At 40.4% G+C, this 13353-nt stretch overlaps 1 protein-coding gene across 1 annotated transcript; it reads right to left on the reverse strand.

Moving 5' to 3' along the window:
• Positions 1–211: 211 nt before the first annotated feature.
• LOC141095334 (transcription cofactor HES-6-like) lies at positions 212–13149 on the reverse strand. Its single transcript, XM_073581306.1, has 4 exons — positions 12951–13149; positions 3141–3227; positions 2880–2961; positions 212–2758 (listed from the first exon to the last, which is right to left on the reverse strand). Exons 1-4 carry the CDS (start codon positions 12969–12971, stop codon positions 2385–2387), a joined length of 564 nt encoding a protein of 187 aa, XP_073437407.1. The 5' UTR covers positions 12972–13149; the 3' UTR covers positions 212–2384.
• Positions 13150–13353: the final 204 nt, after the last annotated feature.

Below are 13353 nucleotides of genomic sequence, written 5' to 3' on the forward strand. Positions count from 1 at the left end.
AGTGTGGTCTAAGGAACTTGTATCAGTGCAAAACTGACAGTTATAAACCAATGAAATGCTGGTACATTGCAATGGTTTATAACAGCGATCTGGCACATGAAAGTGAAAGGCCCATACCAGACTTTAAACCGCCGTGTCCAGAACGACCTGCAGCATAAAATTGTCGCATAGCGACGTCATTCACATGAATGAAAACCAGGCGTTGGCGCAGTGCTGTTTTACGCTTTATTTATCAGAGTGTCCACATCAAAGCAGGAGGATGCGATTAGGAGCAGAGAGGAGTGACAGATGCCGTAGTGAAGACGCCCATTGATTGGACCACTCATCTACAAACAGCGCGGGAACATATCAAAAGGTATTTTTTGGGCTATACATGGGGGGAGGTGGGAGCTGATAAGACATTTGTGGGATGCAGCACAGGAGCAGCTCAAACTGGTGACAGATTCTATTTAAAGAGGACCAAGATAAAAAATGTCTAAAAGTAGAATAAAATTATTCTTATTATATATAATTGACCATACAGAAGAATAACTTTCAGGCACCACTGTTCATCCAGCTCAGGCCGGAAGCAGCGTCTGTCTGTTCGGACATTGTAGCAGTCAGATGTCTAGACGAGTGCCAATTACAGGCTGCAGTCCTCCGAATTGGGCAGACACTGCTTACAGAGCAGGTATAGACCTTTGTAGCGGCACGTGCTAGACCTGAATGGGCACTCCAAGGCTAGTATACATCGGGTTATTTTTTATATGAAGACATGGATTAATTATGGTTGGATAACCCCTTTAATCATAGTCTACTACTACTACGTGGCCAACCATTTCCTTCCACAATGCTGTACGGCCTCTGCCAGTATCCAGCACAGAATAGATCTTATTATATGACATTACTTATGGAGCAAGCTGAATGGATTAATAGCGCCAGTTGCATATTTATGCATAAATCTAGAATCATATTTTGACCTATACCAATATTAAATTGAACGATGCTATAAGTCATTGAGAAGCTCCAAATTAGTGACATATGTGATACAGGGCATCGAAAAATAAAATCAAGAGTTTTTCCATCAAAAGCTCATAAATTTATTCATGAATAATTAATGCACGGTATCACTACTCACACAACACTAGTACTTTTAGTATAAAAAAAAAATAAAATAAAAGTTGTGGGATGAGACATTTTTAAGGAAAACCACAATAAGTGCTTGCCAGGTGGATGCACACAATGGAGACCATGGATTTGCGATTTGGTTCAAGTGCATCGCACAGATTCAGGCACCCGCTTCCCTAAAGCATTAGAAAGGCATCTATAGGCAAAGATTAAACAAGAACATCCTAATATACACATTACTCCTGAAAAAAAAAAAAGTTTCCTATAGCACCCTTCAAATCGGTATCCGAATATTCCTCTAGTCTCCTTCACTGAAGGTAGAACCTCAAGTTACCTATACACTAGACATCCCTCCTAGGGATTAGAGTTAAATGCACTACCACCATGCCTACGCAGCAGAGGGAACACTTCCTAAATCAGACCTATGTAGCTTCTCCAGAACATACATCCTCATACCTCGAGAGTCTCGCACCCAAAAACTGGTTGGGGCCTTGGAATTATTTAAAGAGGTCCGGTAGTTTGCTATAAATGTGTAATTTTCTTACCTGGTGTAAATGCCAACGTTCTCCTGAAATTGATGATGTTTTTCTAGCACCTCTGTTTGGCCCTCCTGTATAGAAATCTATCCTTGTTAAACTAAGCAGACATGGTCCTCAAAAAGACCCCCATGGAGAAGATTTAGTACACACTCACTTGTCAACAAGACTATATAGAGAAGGCCATATCTCAGGAACGCCGCAGAGGCACAGAAACAAAACGACAAGTTCAGGAGTACAGCAGCATTTACACCAATTACATATTTATGGCAAGTGGTAGGTCCTCTAACGATGTCTGACCTAAACATTCAGAGGATGGATGGTCTCTCCTGCACTCGGAGACAGACCAGGGATCGGAATTTCACAAAACAATGCTGCGCAGTATAATGAATAGTATCTGTACAAGGACAATGAATGTGCTGCACGATATAACAGTTGCATGACATACATCAAGTTCTTTTACAGAAAGTCTTTATAAAGGCATATGCTGCCTTATTAATCCTGTGCTGTGATCTTACCAGCCCCCTCAAATGAGAAGGAGCTCTGCCCATGAGGAATTGTTTAGGGAAATCACAGTCACTCATGTCACTGGACCAATGCAGCTACACCAGGTGTCCATTCGTATTGCAACAGATAGAGAGCGAAACATCCAAATATATAGATGCAGTATGCTGTCTTATGGGACTGGTATCAATGCCCAGGGTGTTCTGGTCAGAACAAGTCTCAATATTGTGGATTGCATCACCATGGTCTCCACATGGAAGGGGTTGGAGGTGGAATCTCTGGGGTCTGATCATTGTCCTGCACAGTTTCCATTCCACTTTTCCCAGTCTCGGCTTCATCCAAGTCAGAGCAGCTGTCATCAGAGGATGATCCTAACAAGCTAAGAGCACATGAAGGATCAGAAGCTGGGGAATCCAGGAGAACATCCAGAACAAGATCCTGAAGGCTTCCTTCATTCAGCGGCATAGACTCCAGTAAATGGTTGAGCAAGTCAGCAGCCAAGCCAGAATCAATGCCTGGACAGCTGGACACAAAGGTGTGCACTTCATGCATGCACTGGATGTAACCTGCGGCGAATCGTTCACTAGCCTCACGCTGTAACCGGTCCGATTCTGGAAAACAAAATTGACACTGGGATGATGCAAATACATTGGGCAAAGGAACCTCAACACTTAATACAGGAAAAAACACTGTTAGCTGTGAACTGAAGGTCTGGCTGTATAATTTACCCACCAGCTGATCTCGACTGAAGAATTCGCTGAACGCGCTTCACTGTGAGCTCAAGAACTTCTGCATTCTCCATCTTAGATTGAAACTAAATAAGACAAAATTAAGGCATCAGTAAAACCCTCAGGAGATCCCTTCCAACTCTAAAACCACAAGGACTGTAGACAGCAATATCTTAGCCGGGAGGTTTTTTGTTGACTCTTACACTTTGTGTAATTCTACTTTTCTGATTTTAACGCGACATCTGCTCGGTCATTAACATTTCACCTCATTGTCGGCGAGGATGCCGCGAAGCTCCTGCAGACTCTCATTAATCCTGGCTCTCCTCCTTTTCTCCACAAGAGGCTTCCGTGTCTGCAAGGAAAATAGAAATAGTGGTCAAAACAAAGCCAGGATCGTGATGTCAAGAAACTACAATCGTTAGTTGACCTCGAATATCTAATAAATCAGGTATGTAATAACTTTTAGCAATCCAGTACAATTGTCCTAAATAATCATAGAGTCAATGCGTAATAAGTCTTCTCTACAACGCCACATGTAAGAACATTTTGGGTTCCTCTTACATTTGTGGGGTATATTCAAAACGGTCTTTTTTAGAAATTGCAAACTTAGGACTATACAGTCATAAAATGAGCCAAATTCAACCAAGTGGTTTATGTTTGATAAATTTGTCTAATTTAAAGGCTGTCTACTATAAGTTTACGCCACCTATTAGTTAGCTTTTATGCCAGAAGTGTGCACCAAAATCTTGGTGCATGGTATTATACATTAGATCACTTCCCTTTCCTCAGACAAGCCACACATCTTTTTAGCAAGGTTAAACCCCTTTGTCACAGAAGATGTAAAAATTGCCTAAAACGCATAATAAATATGGTGCAGTCATGAAAGTCACTCACTGAGACACGAGCCATACAGCAATAACCAGAAGTGTAATCTCATGATAGAAAAATATCAATGACTTAAACCTCATTCAGACGGCCATGCTTCACATACAGTGGGGAAAAGGAGTATTTGATACACTGGCGATTTTTCAAGTTTTCCCACCTACAAAGAATGGAGATGTCTGTAGTTTTTATCGTAGGTGCACTTCAACTGTGAGAGACAGAATCTAAAAATAAAGACCAGAAAACTCACATTGTATGATTTTTACATAATTAAATTGCATTTTATTGCATGAGATAAGTATTTGATCACCTACCAACCAACAAGAATTCTGGCTCTCACAGACCTGTTAGATATTCTTTAAGAAGCCCTCCTACTCTGTACCCATCACCTATGTTAACTGCACCCGTTTGCACTTGTTTCCAGTATAAAAGACACCTTTCCACACAATCACACTCCGACCTATCCACCATGGTCAAGACCAAAGAGCTGTCTAAGGATACCAGGGACAAAATTGTAGACCTGCCCAAGGCTGGGATGGGCTACAGGACAACAGGCAAGCAGCTTGGTGAGAAGGCAACAACTGTTAACACAGTTATTAGAAAATGGAAGAAATACGAAATGACTGTCAGTCTGGGGCTCCATGCAAGCTCTCGCCTCAAGGAGCAAGGACGATTGTGAGAAAGGTAAGGAATCGGCTCAGAACTACACAGCAAGACCAGAGCAATGACCTGAAGAAAGCTGGGACCACAGCCTCAAACATTACCGCAACACACTACACCATCATTGATTAAAATCTTGCAGGGCACACAAGATCCCATTGCTCACTCCATGACTGTTTGAAATTCACCAGTGACTGTCTAGATCAGTGCTTCTCAGCTCCAGTCATCAAGACCCACCAAAATGTCATGTTTTCAGGACTTCCTTAGTATTGCCCAGGTGATGGAATTAATGCTTGAGCAGGTGTTGAAATTATCCCCTGTGCAATACTAAGGATATCCTGAAAACTTGACCTGTTAATGGGTCTTGAGGACTGGAGTTGAGAAACACTGGTCTAGATGATCCAGAGGTGGCATGGGAGAAGGACATGTGGACAGATGAGACCAAAATAGAACTTTTTGGTATCAACTACACTCACTGTGTTTGGAGGAAGAAGAGAGATGACTACAACCCCAAGAACAATGTCCCAACCGTGAAACATGGTGGGGGAAAACATCATTCTTTGAGTTGCTTTTCTGCAAAGAGGACAGGACGACTGCACTGTATTGAAGGGAGGATGGGTTATGCATTGCAAGATATTTGGCCAACAACCTCCTTCCCTTGGTAAGAGCACTGAAAATGGGTCTTCCAGTATGACGATGACCCAAAACACATGCGACTACTGTGCCCACTATTAAAGAGAAATGAATATTCACTGCCAGCAAATATTCATTTCTCTTTAGCAGCTGGCACAGGCTTTAGCCGCAGAGATCGGCTCCTGCCTCCTGTGACCCCGATGATGCTGCTCCGCCCTCAGTCTTCTGGGACCCTCACTCGAGTATAAGCCGAGGAGGGCTTTTTCAGCACAAAAAATGTGCTGAAAAAAACTCTACTTATACTCACGTATATATGGTATGTATATATATTTATATTCTCACAGATGTAGTGTACCTACAATAAAAATTACAGACCTCTCCATTATTTGTGGGTGGTAAAACTTGCAAAAATCGGCAATGTATCAATTACTTATTTCCCCCAATGTACATATTCTGTCTGTGGTTTTAATGAATGTACTCATCATAATTATGGAGCTTTTCACGTCTGTTTTTTTTTAATGAACCATTTGTCAGCAAGAAAATCACGGGAGACACGGCTGATTTTCATCTGAGTCATGAATGGAAATTACCATACAAACCTATGGTTTGAAAATCATGGGTGGCACTTGTGCAATATTGATATAAAAGAGGAACTCTCAAGTTTATCAATTAAATTCATGCCTACAAAAAAAAAAAAAATAAAAAAAAAAAATTGTTGCATTTGCACGTCTTTTAAGGTCTAGTTTTTGGCGTTTTTCCTATTTTTTCAATTTGGTCTTTTCAAAGACCATTCTATATGCGTTAGACAGTTTTTTTTTTTGTTTTTTTTTTAAATAGTCATCATTGTGGGCGGGATTTGGAGTTTCCAGATGTTTTGGTTATTCAACAATTACAACTTTCTGAAGAGGCAAAGTTTTTGCGTAAATGCACCCAAGCCCCCACACTGAGTGATTTTATGTAGGTCTGAAATTTGTGGAGCAAATGTAGCAGCATTTGAGCGGAAATGCAGTAAAAAAAAAAAAAAATAAAAAAAAAAAAAATAAAGAACTTTTTTATTATTATTGTGCAAAACTCATGAGCCACGGTGCCATTTTGAAGAATTTGACATAAAAAAACAAAAAAAAAAAACCCGTGGTGTAGACAGGTAAAAACCAAAACAATATAAAATATATCTGACACTGCGCAAGATGGATATATACAGCATTTGCCACATAAAGGAAAAACTTGTATATATGGGTAAGGACACCAAGGCAGCAGACAGTGGAGAACAAAAATACTACGAAAAATTGAAGAGAAATAAAAACACAGTAGTTAGCTGACCTACAGTGTTGGACTGCCATAACGCAGTGTGACCCCAGCCTGTTAGACGGACTGCGCGCGGTGTAACACAGTCCGTTAACACTGCCATTAACCCCCATTACCAAGCGCACGCCATAATCGGCATGCGCTAGCGATGTGCTGTCATTCAGTGACGGAGCCTTGGACGCGGGCTGCCTTAACACAGTATGAACCTGGCCTTACCTACAAAAGTTAGTACCAACGTAATGCAATACATGTATGAACCAAAAGCCCACCATAGGCTATGCAATGGATAAGAGAACTACAAACCAACCAAGTGGTAAAATATATAGCAAACTGCGTGAAAAACAAAAAAAAAAAAAAACACACCACATTTAGTGTACATATACTAGATCGCTTCTGATTGTATGTTCACACAACGTCTTTTTCAGGCGGATCAGAAACCAGTGATGAACAAGAACCAGAATAGACAAACTTCTTTGTTGAGACGACTTGCTGACCATTTGTTCAGACCTTTGAACATCTTTCTGTTCACTTTTCCCTTCTTAAAGCTGCCAAGCAGCTAAGAGACCTGTCCATTCCTCTGGAGCATTATCTTCAGAAGATGCTCGTACTTTACCATACAAGTCAATGGGAAAGCTCAAGAGACGCCCAAACAACTTTTGGAGTGTTTAGGCAAGGTACTTGCTTAAAGGGAATCTGTCACCCCGTTTTTCGAGTATCAGCTGCCGGCCCCACCATCAGGGGCTTATCTACAGCATTCTGTAATGCAGAGCAGAGCCATGCAGTGCGCAGGTGCTGGGAGAGGTCCGGCGCCTGCGCACTGCAGTATTCTGCTGTAGATAAGCCCCTGATGGCGATGCTGGCGGCTGATACTCGAAAAATGGGGTGACAGATTCCCTTTAAGAAAAACGCTAACAGTTTTGTAATATTCAATAGAGTGAAAAAAAAAAAAAAAAAAAAAAGATACAAAAACGACCAAGACACCAACATCCAAAACCACTGAAAAATAAAAAGCTGCTAATCAGTCGGGAGGAAGACAGAAGGTTCTGTAGGGCGCTACTGTTCCACAGAAGATTCTATGGTAAATGAAGGAGGTATTATGAGTGTTAGTTTTTGGAAAAAAACAAAAAAAAAAAAACACTACTTTGTTTTATAGTTATAGCTACCAACCATAAAAAAAAAAAAAAAAAAAAAAAAAAAAAAAAGTATATGAATTTTTTTCCCACACGCACTATTTTTTTTTTTTTCAAAATCCCATCTACTTTGCATGAATTGTTAAAAACTGCAGCATTTATGCTATGTGGGAACATGGCTTAAAGATTTTTTTTTTTTTTTTTTTTTTTTTTTTTTTTACTCCTTCGGGCTAAATTCCCACAATGAGTGTTTGGTGCATATTTTCTGCCATGTCATATATTTAGGTTTCAGAAACTGACCTGTGAAGTGATTTTGAAATCATGTCAATATCGTTTGATTTGTGGATTTTCCCCCACAGACTTTAATGAGATGAGGAAAAACCTGCAGCAAAATGAAAAAAAAAAAACCACACATGCTTTATTTTTTTTTCACAGCAGAACCGCACTTAAAATACGGTACATGTAATCCACACAGGACTCAATCGATGATGTTTTATCAAAGCCAAATAATAGGAAGTTCCCAAAACAAAAAAAAAAAAAAAAAAAAGTTTTAGGCAAAACATGGCATGCCATAAAGGAGACAAAAATCAGCAGCTGGGAAAAAAAAAAAAAAAAAAAAAAAAAAAAAAAAAAAAAAAAAAAAAAAAAAAAAAAAAGCAGAAAGAATTGCACATACGCATTGTGTGAACTTTAGCCATGTTCCCAAACGTAGAAATGCTGCACTTTGTCTACAAGTGTCTGCACCAAAATACACAAACACAATCTGCTCTGATTATTAATGCATCTTTATTTCTTAATACATTCTTTTTTTTTTTTCTTTTCATGTTTTGTTCAGGCTCCCAAAGAACACTATGAGGCAGAAATACGTTACATGGGTCAACATTATCTTTAGGGTGCATTCCCATGACCCGATTTTTAGTCCAAGTGCTGCCCATGAAAAAGACAAAAAACCTCAAGTACGGGTGTGGGGGAAAAAAAAAAAAAAAAAAATCCAAATCTGACGCCATATGTAGCCACAGTATATAATACAAGATTATAATGTATCCTTAAAATTGGTGACAGGAAACTGTAAATGGTCCTTGTGTGAACCTTTTAGGCTGTGTTCACACAGCGTTTTTTTAGCAGTTTTTACCACGGTTTTCACTATAAAACCGCTAAAAATAAGCTTCCCAGTCATTTCTATGCATTTTGCACATTGATGCGTTTTTTTACCGCGAAAAAACCGCATTGTGGTAAAAACCGCAGCATGCTAATTAATTTTGCGGATTTTTCCGCGGTTTTGGCTTCTTCCATGCAGTTTGAAACCGCTGCAGAAAAAAAAACGCGGAAAAACCGGTGCGGTTTCTGGGAAGGGATTCAGGTTTTTGAGCAGAAATTTTCTGCAACGTGTGCACTTAGCCTTACACACAGTGGGCATGAGTTCTCACAAAATCACATCCATTTCGCTTGAGCTGTAGGCTGTGTGCACACTGTGCGTATTTGATACATTTTTTCCTTGTGGAATTGGCCCAAAAATGCTAAGGAGTGAATCCTTATGCCAGAAAAGTCAATGAGTATCCTGTAGTGCTGTGCACATGATCAGTATTTTTCCTTTCAGGATTTGCTGTGTGTTTAAATCCACACAATGTCAATTCTTTCTGCATTTTTCACTGAGCTTTTGACCCAGTGAATGCACAGGGGAAAAAAAAAAAAAAAAAGACCCACACACCAAAAACAGTGGATTTTTTTTTTATTTTTTGCCGTTTTAGGCTATGTGCACTAGGGTGACCGGATCTCATATGGGGGGGAAAAAAAAATGTCAGAATCTTGTTCGTCTGGACCCCACAAAACGATTCCCCTTTCCAGATATTGAGATAGCCAAAATTTGAGCTCGATCAAACGACGTTAACCCGTGCCGCTCGCTCAAAGTTTGAAAAAATCCAAATTGAGGTATTTTAAGATTTAGGTATTTTGCATAGTCTGTTAGACTATAAAGAATGTGACAACATTGCAGAAATAGCCCTGACCAAATTTTCGAACCATTTGTGGTATTTGAATGCAGAGTTGGTGGGATTATCGTTTTTTGATCCCACCATTACAGACAATGAAAAGTTGTTAATGGCTAATAAATTGCTCAGTAGCACAGATGAACCATCAGAGCATGCTAACCTACATGAGTTGATAATTTTACATAGTTATCTAATCTGTTCTAGAGCTTTTGTTAAAGTAGTTTTTGAAACGTCAGAATATAATGCTCGGCATTTGCTTACAACTTGCAGGACATATTGCTTTTGTTCTTCATCTTTTGTCAGAAGGTCGTTAAAGTCGGTTACTTCCTACCTCTTAATTTTTCTTTCCTAACTTTTGGATTTACAACCCTAGCGTGCTCTGATGGTTCATCTGTGCTACTGAGCAATTAGCCATTAACACCTTTTCATTGTCTGTAATGGTGGGATCAAAAAACGATAATCCCACCAACTCTGCATTCAAATACCACAAATGGTTTGAAAATTTGGTCAGGGCTATTTCTGCAATGTTGTCACATTCTTTATAGTCTAACAGACTATGCAAAATACCTAAATCTTAAAATACCTCAATTTGGATTTTTTCTAACTTTGAGCGACGAGCGGCACAGGTTAACGTCGTTTGATCGAGCTCAAATTTTCTCAATATCTGGAAAGGGGAATCGTTTTGTGGGGTCCAGACGGACAAAATTCCGACATCGATTTTTTGCGGTCACCCTAGTGTACACGCGGCGGATCCTCCTGCGGATTTTTCCGCCCGGATTTTACCAAATCTGCAGGTCAAATGACCTGCATTTTTTTTTTTTTTTTTTTTTTTTTTTTTTTTTTTTGTGGTTTTACAGCGGTTTTCCACCTGTGGATTTGTAGAATGGAGCAGGTGGAAAACCGCACAAAAGTCACATGCTGCTTTTTTTCCCTGCACAAAAACCGCGCGGAAAAAACTGCAGCATGTGCACAGCGGGTTTCTTTTTACATAGGCTTTAATGGTACTATACATCACCTGCAGTTCTGCTGCAGATCCGCAGCGGCAAAATCCGCACTGTGTGCACAGAGCCTTATAGTACTTTATTTTATTTTTTTTATTTATTTATAGTACCAGCGAAGTCTGCCAGCTTTCAGAAATCTCACACACATTAATAAGTTTTTTTATCCTGACCGATTTGCAAAACTGCAGCATGTCAATTCTTTCAGCGTATTTGCAGCAGGTTTTTTTTTTTTTCACCCAAAGAAAACAGATAAATGCAAAAACGCAGATATCAGTTTTTGCTGCAAAAACCTAAGGCGTCATTCAGACACCCGTTCTTCACTTACATTTTCTGTGATTTGCATGAACAGAGCACGTAGCCATTATAGTCTATGTTGCTGTTTATATCTGTTTTATTTATTTTTTTAAACTGTAGTTAAAGAAATCAAAGACATTTCCTGTTTTTATCCAAGACAGATGAAAAGTCACCCATACAAGTCGATGGGTCCGTGACTGTCATCCGTGAGCTGTTTTTAATATCGCAATAGGGAGCTTTGCAAATTAGTATTCCTGTATACAAATAATGATGTAGTAAAAACTGACATACTGACCAAACAATGATAAAAGAAAAAAAAAAAAAAAAAAAAAAAAGAAAAAAAGGCACTGCTTGAAAGCTACACCAAATACGCATCCGATAAAGGGGAACACACAGCAAAAAAGGCAACAGAGAGAATTGTAATGCACCTGCAGAAAACACACAGCCTGCAAAATGTGCATTGGAGTCTCCATTTTGGATGAATGGGACAGAGTTAGAAAAATAACCTACTGCATGTGAACAGAGATGGGGAGAATTGATTCACAGGACTCCGACCCATCAGACAGGTCAGTACCGGTAAGTGACAGACGGGAGGGGAGGCCGACTAGTCTCATTAGCTGGTGTGACATCATTGCGGGATGACACACAGGACATCGCTCCAGCCTGGCTGATGGAGGAGCTGGAGGTTAGGAGAATCATAGTGGTCGCTGACCTGGCTGATGGGGAGAATTGATCCACAGGACTCGGATCCCTCCATCTCTAGATATGAATGGATCAGAGCGCTGCCTGCATCCTGCACAATCATGTAGAGAAGGACACGACCGCTCCAACGTACACAGAAAAAACGCAACGCCAATGGGCCCCGTCACCAGTCCTGTACGCCAAACACCGAGACCACGCTCCATACAGTGTACGAGCCATGATGTACACGCGAGCACAGAACACGGCTGCACGCCGGGGGAGGGGAGACGTCAGCCACGGACTAATACGTCAGATCACAACCACAGGAGCAAGGCGAGAAATAAGACTAGAAAATATACACGTTAATGTTTATTAGGCTGTGTGCCCACATCGCGTTTCTCAAGCAGAATCGCACACCCTGCTCCCGGGAAAACGCATGCGGTGCTTCACACGCTTTAAGCATCTGTCAAGCGGTTTTGCCAGTATAATTGATGGTATGCGGAATCGCAGGCAATGCCGCAAAATTAATGAACATGCTGCGTATTTTACCGCTAAGCGATTCCACAGCAGTAAAAAAAAAACCGCACCATTGGCACAACACGTGCGGTTTCTATTAGGAAGGCTTAACGCGTTTCCGCGGCAGAATTGCACGTTTAAAATCACCACAGAAACGCTTAAAAAAATGCTACGTGGGCACACAGCCTAAGAAAGCACAAAAAATAAAAATTATATAAATACATACACAAATGTATATTAAAATATACACACACAATGCAGATATATGCACATACAAGTGAGATATATACAGTGTTACACGTATCCTCATCTATATACACACACACATATAATACTAATATATATATATATATACACACACACACACATATAATACTAATATATATACACACATATATATACACACATATATATATATACACACACACATACACACACACACACAATGCAGATATATGCACATACAAGTGAGATATATACAGTGTTACACATATCCTCATCTATATACACACATATAATACTAATATATATATATATATATATACACATATATACACACACACAATGCAGATATATGCACATACAAGTGAGATATATACAGTGTTACACATATCCTCATCTATATACACACACACATATAATACTAATATATATATATATACACATATATACACACACACACAATGCAGATATATGCACATACAAGTGAGATATATACAGTGTTACACATATCCTCATCTATATACACACACACACACACATATAATACTAATATATATATATATATATATATATATATATATATATATATATATATATATACACATATATACACACATACTCTCTATATTATATATATTGCCCATGACTCAGTGCACTCCATGCTAGGAGCCCAGGGCGTGTGCCTCAGCCTCCCCTCCACCCCCGCAGGAGCCTGCCCACCCCGCGGCCTACCAGCTCTGCCCCCTCAGCTCCGGCCGCTCACCTGCCTGTCCCCCCGGTCCATCCTGCCGTGGTGTCCAGCTATGAGGCCGCGCGCTCACACCTGCCGCCTCTCCCCCGGATCCATGTGACTACAGACACCGTTCTCGCTTCTCTTTGTGACGTCACAATGCGGCCGCTCGCACTCGCCATATACCCTGCCTTATTTGCATGTGAATGAGAGGCCGCCGCTGACGTCACGTGGTACACGGCCCAATCACCGGCCTCGCTATTGTCCCAAGCGGCAGCTGCTGTGTAGCGCAAGGAGAATGTCGTGGAGACGGAGCGGCAATATTCGGTTTGGTATCGCCGCCCGCACGGCTTTTGCTGCGTGCTCTGAGCGGAGGGGACGTGTGACAGGACGGGGCAGCTCCGGATTTGTATATTGAGATGTAAAATAAATGATG

This window comes from Dendrobates tinctorius, unplaced genomic scaffold (assembly GCF_039654945.1).
Source record: "Dendrobates tinctorius isolate UK_male_01 unplaced genomic scaffold, ASM3965494v1 ptg000069l, whole genome shotgun sequence".
Taxonomy (NCBI): Eukaryota; Metazoa; Chordata; class Amphibia; order Anura; family Dendrobatidae; genus Dendrobates; species Dendrobates tinctorius.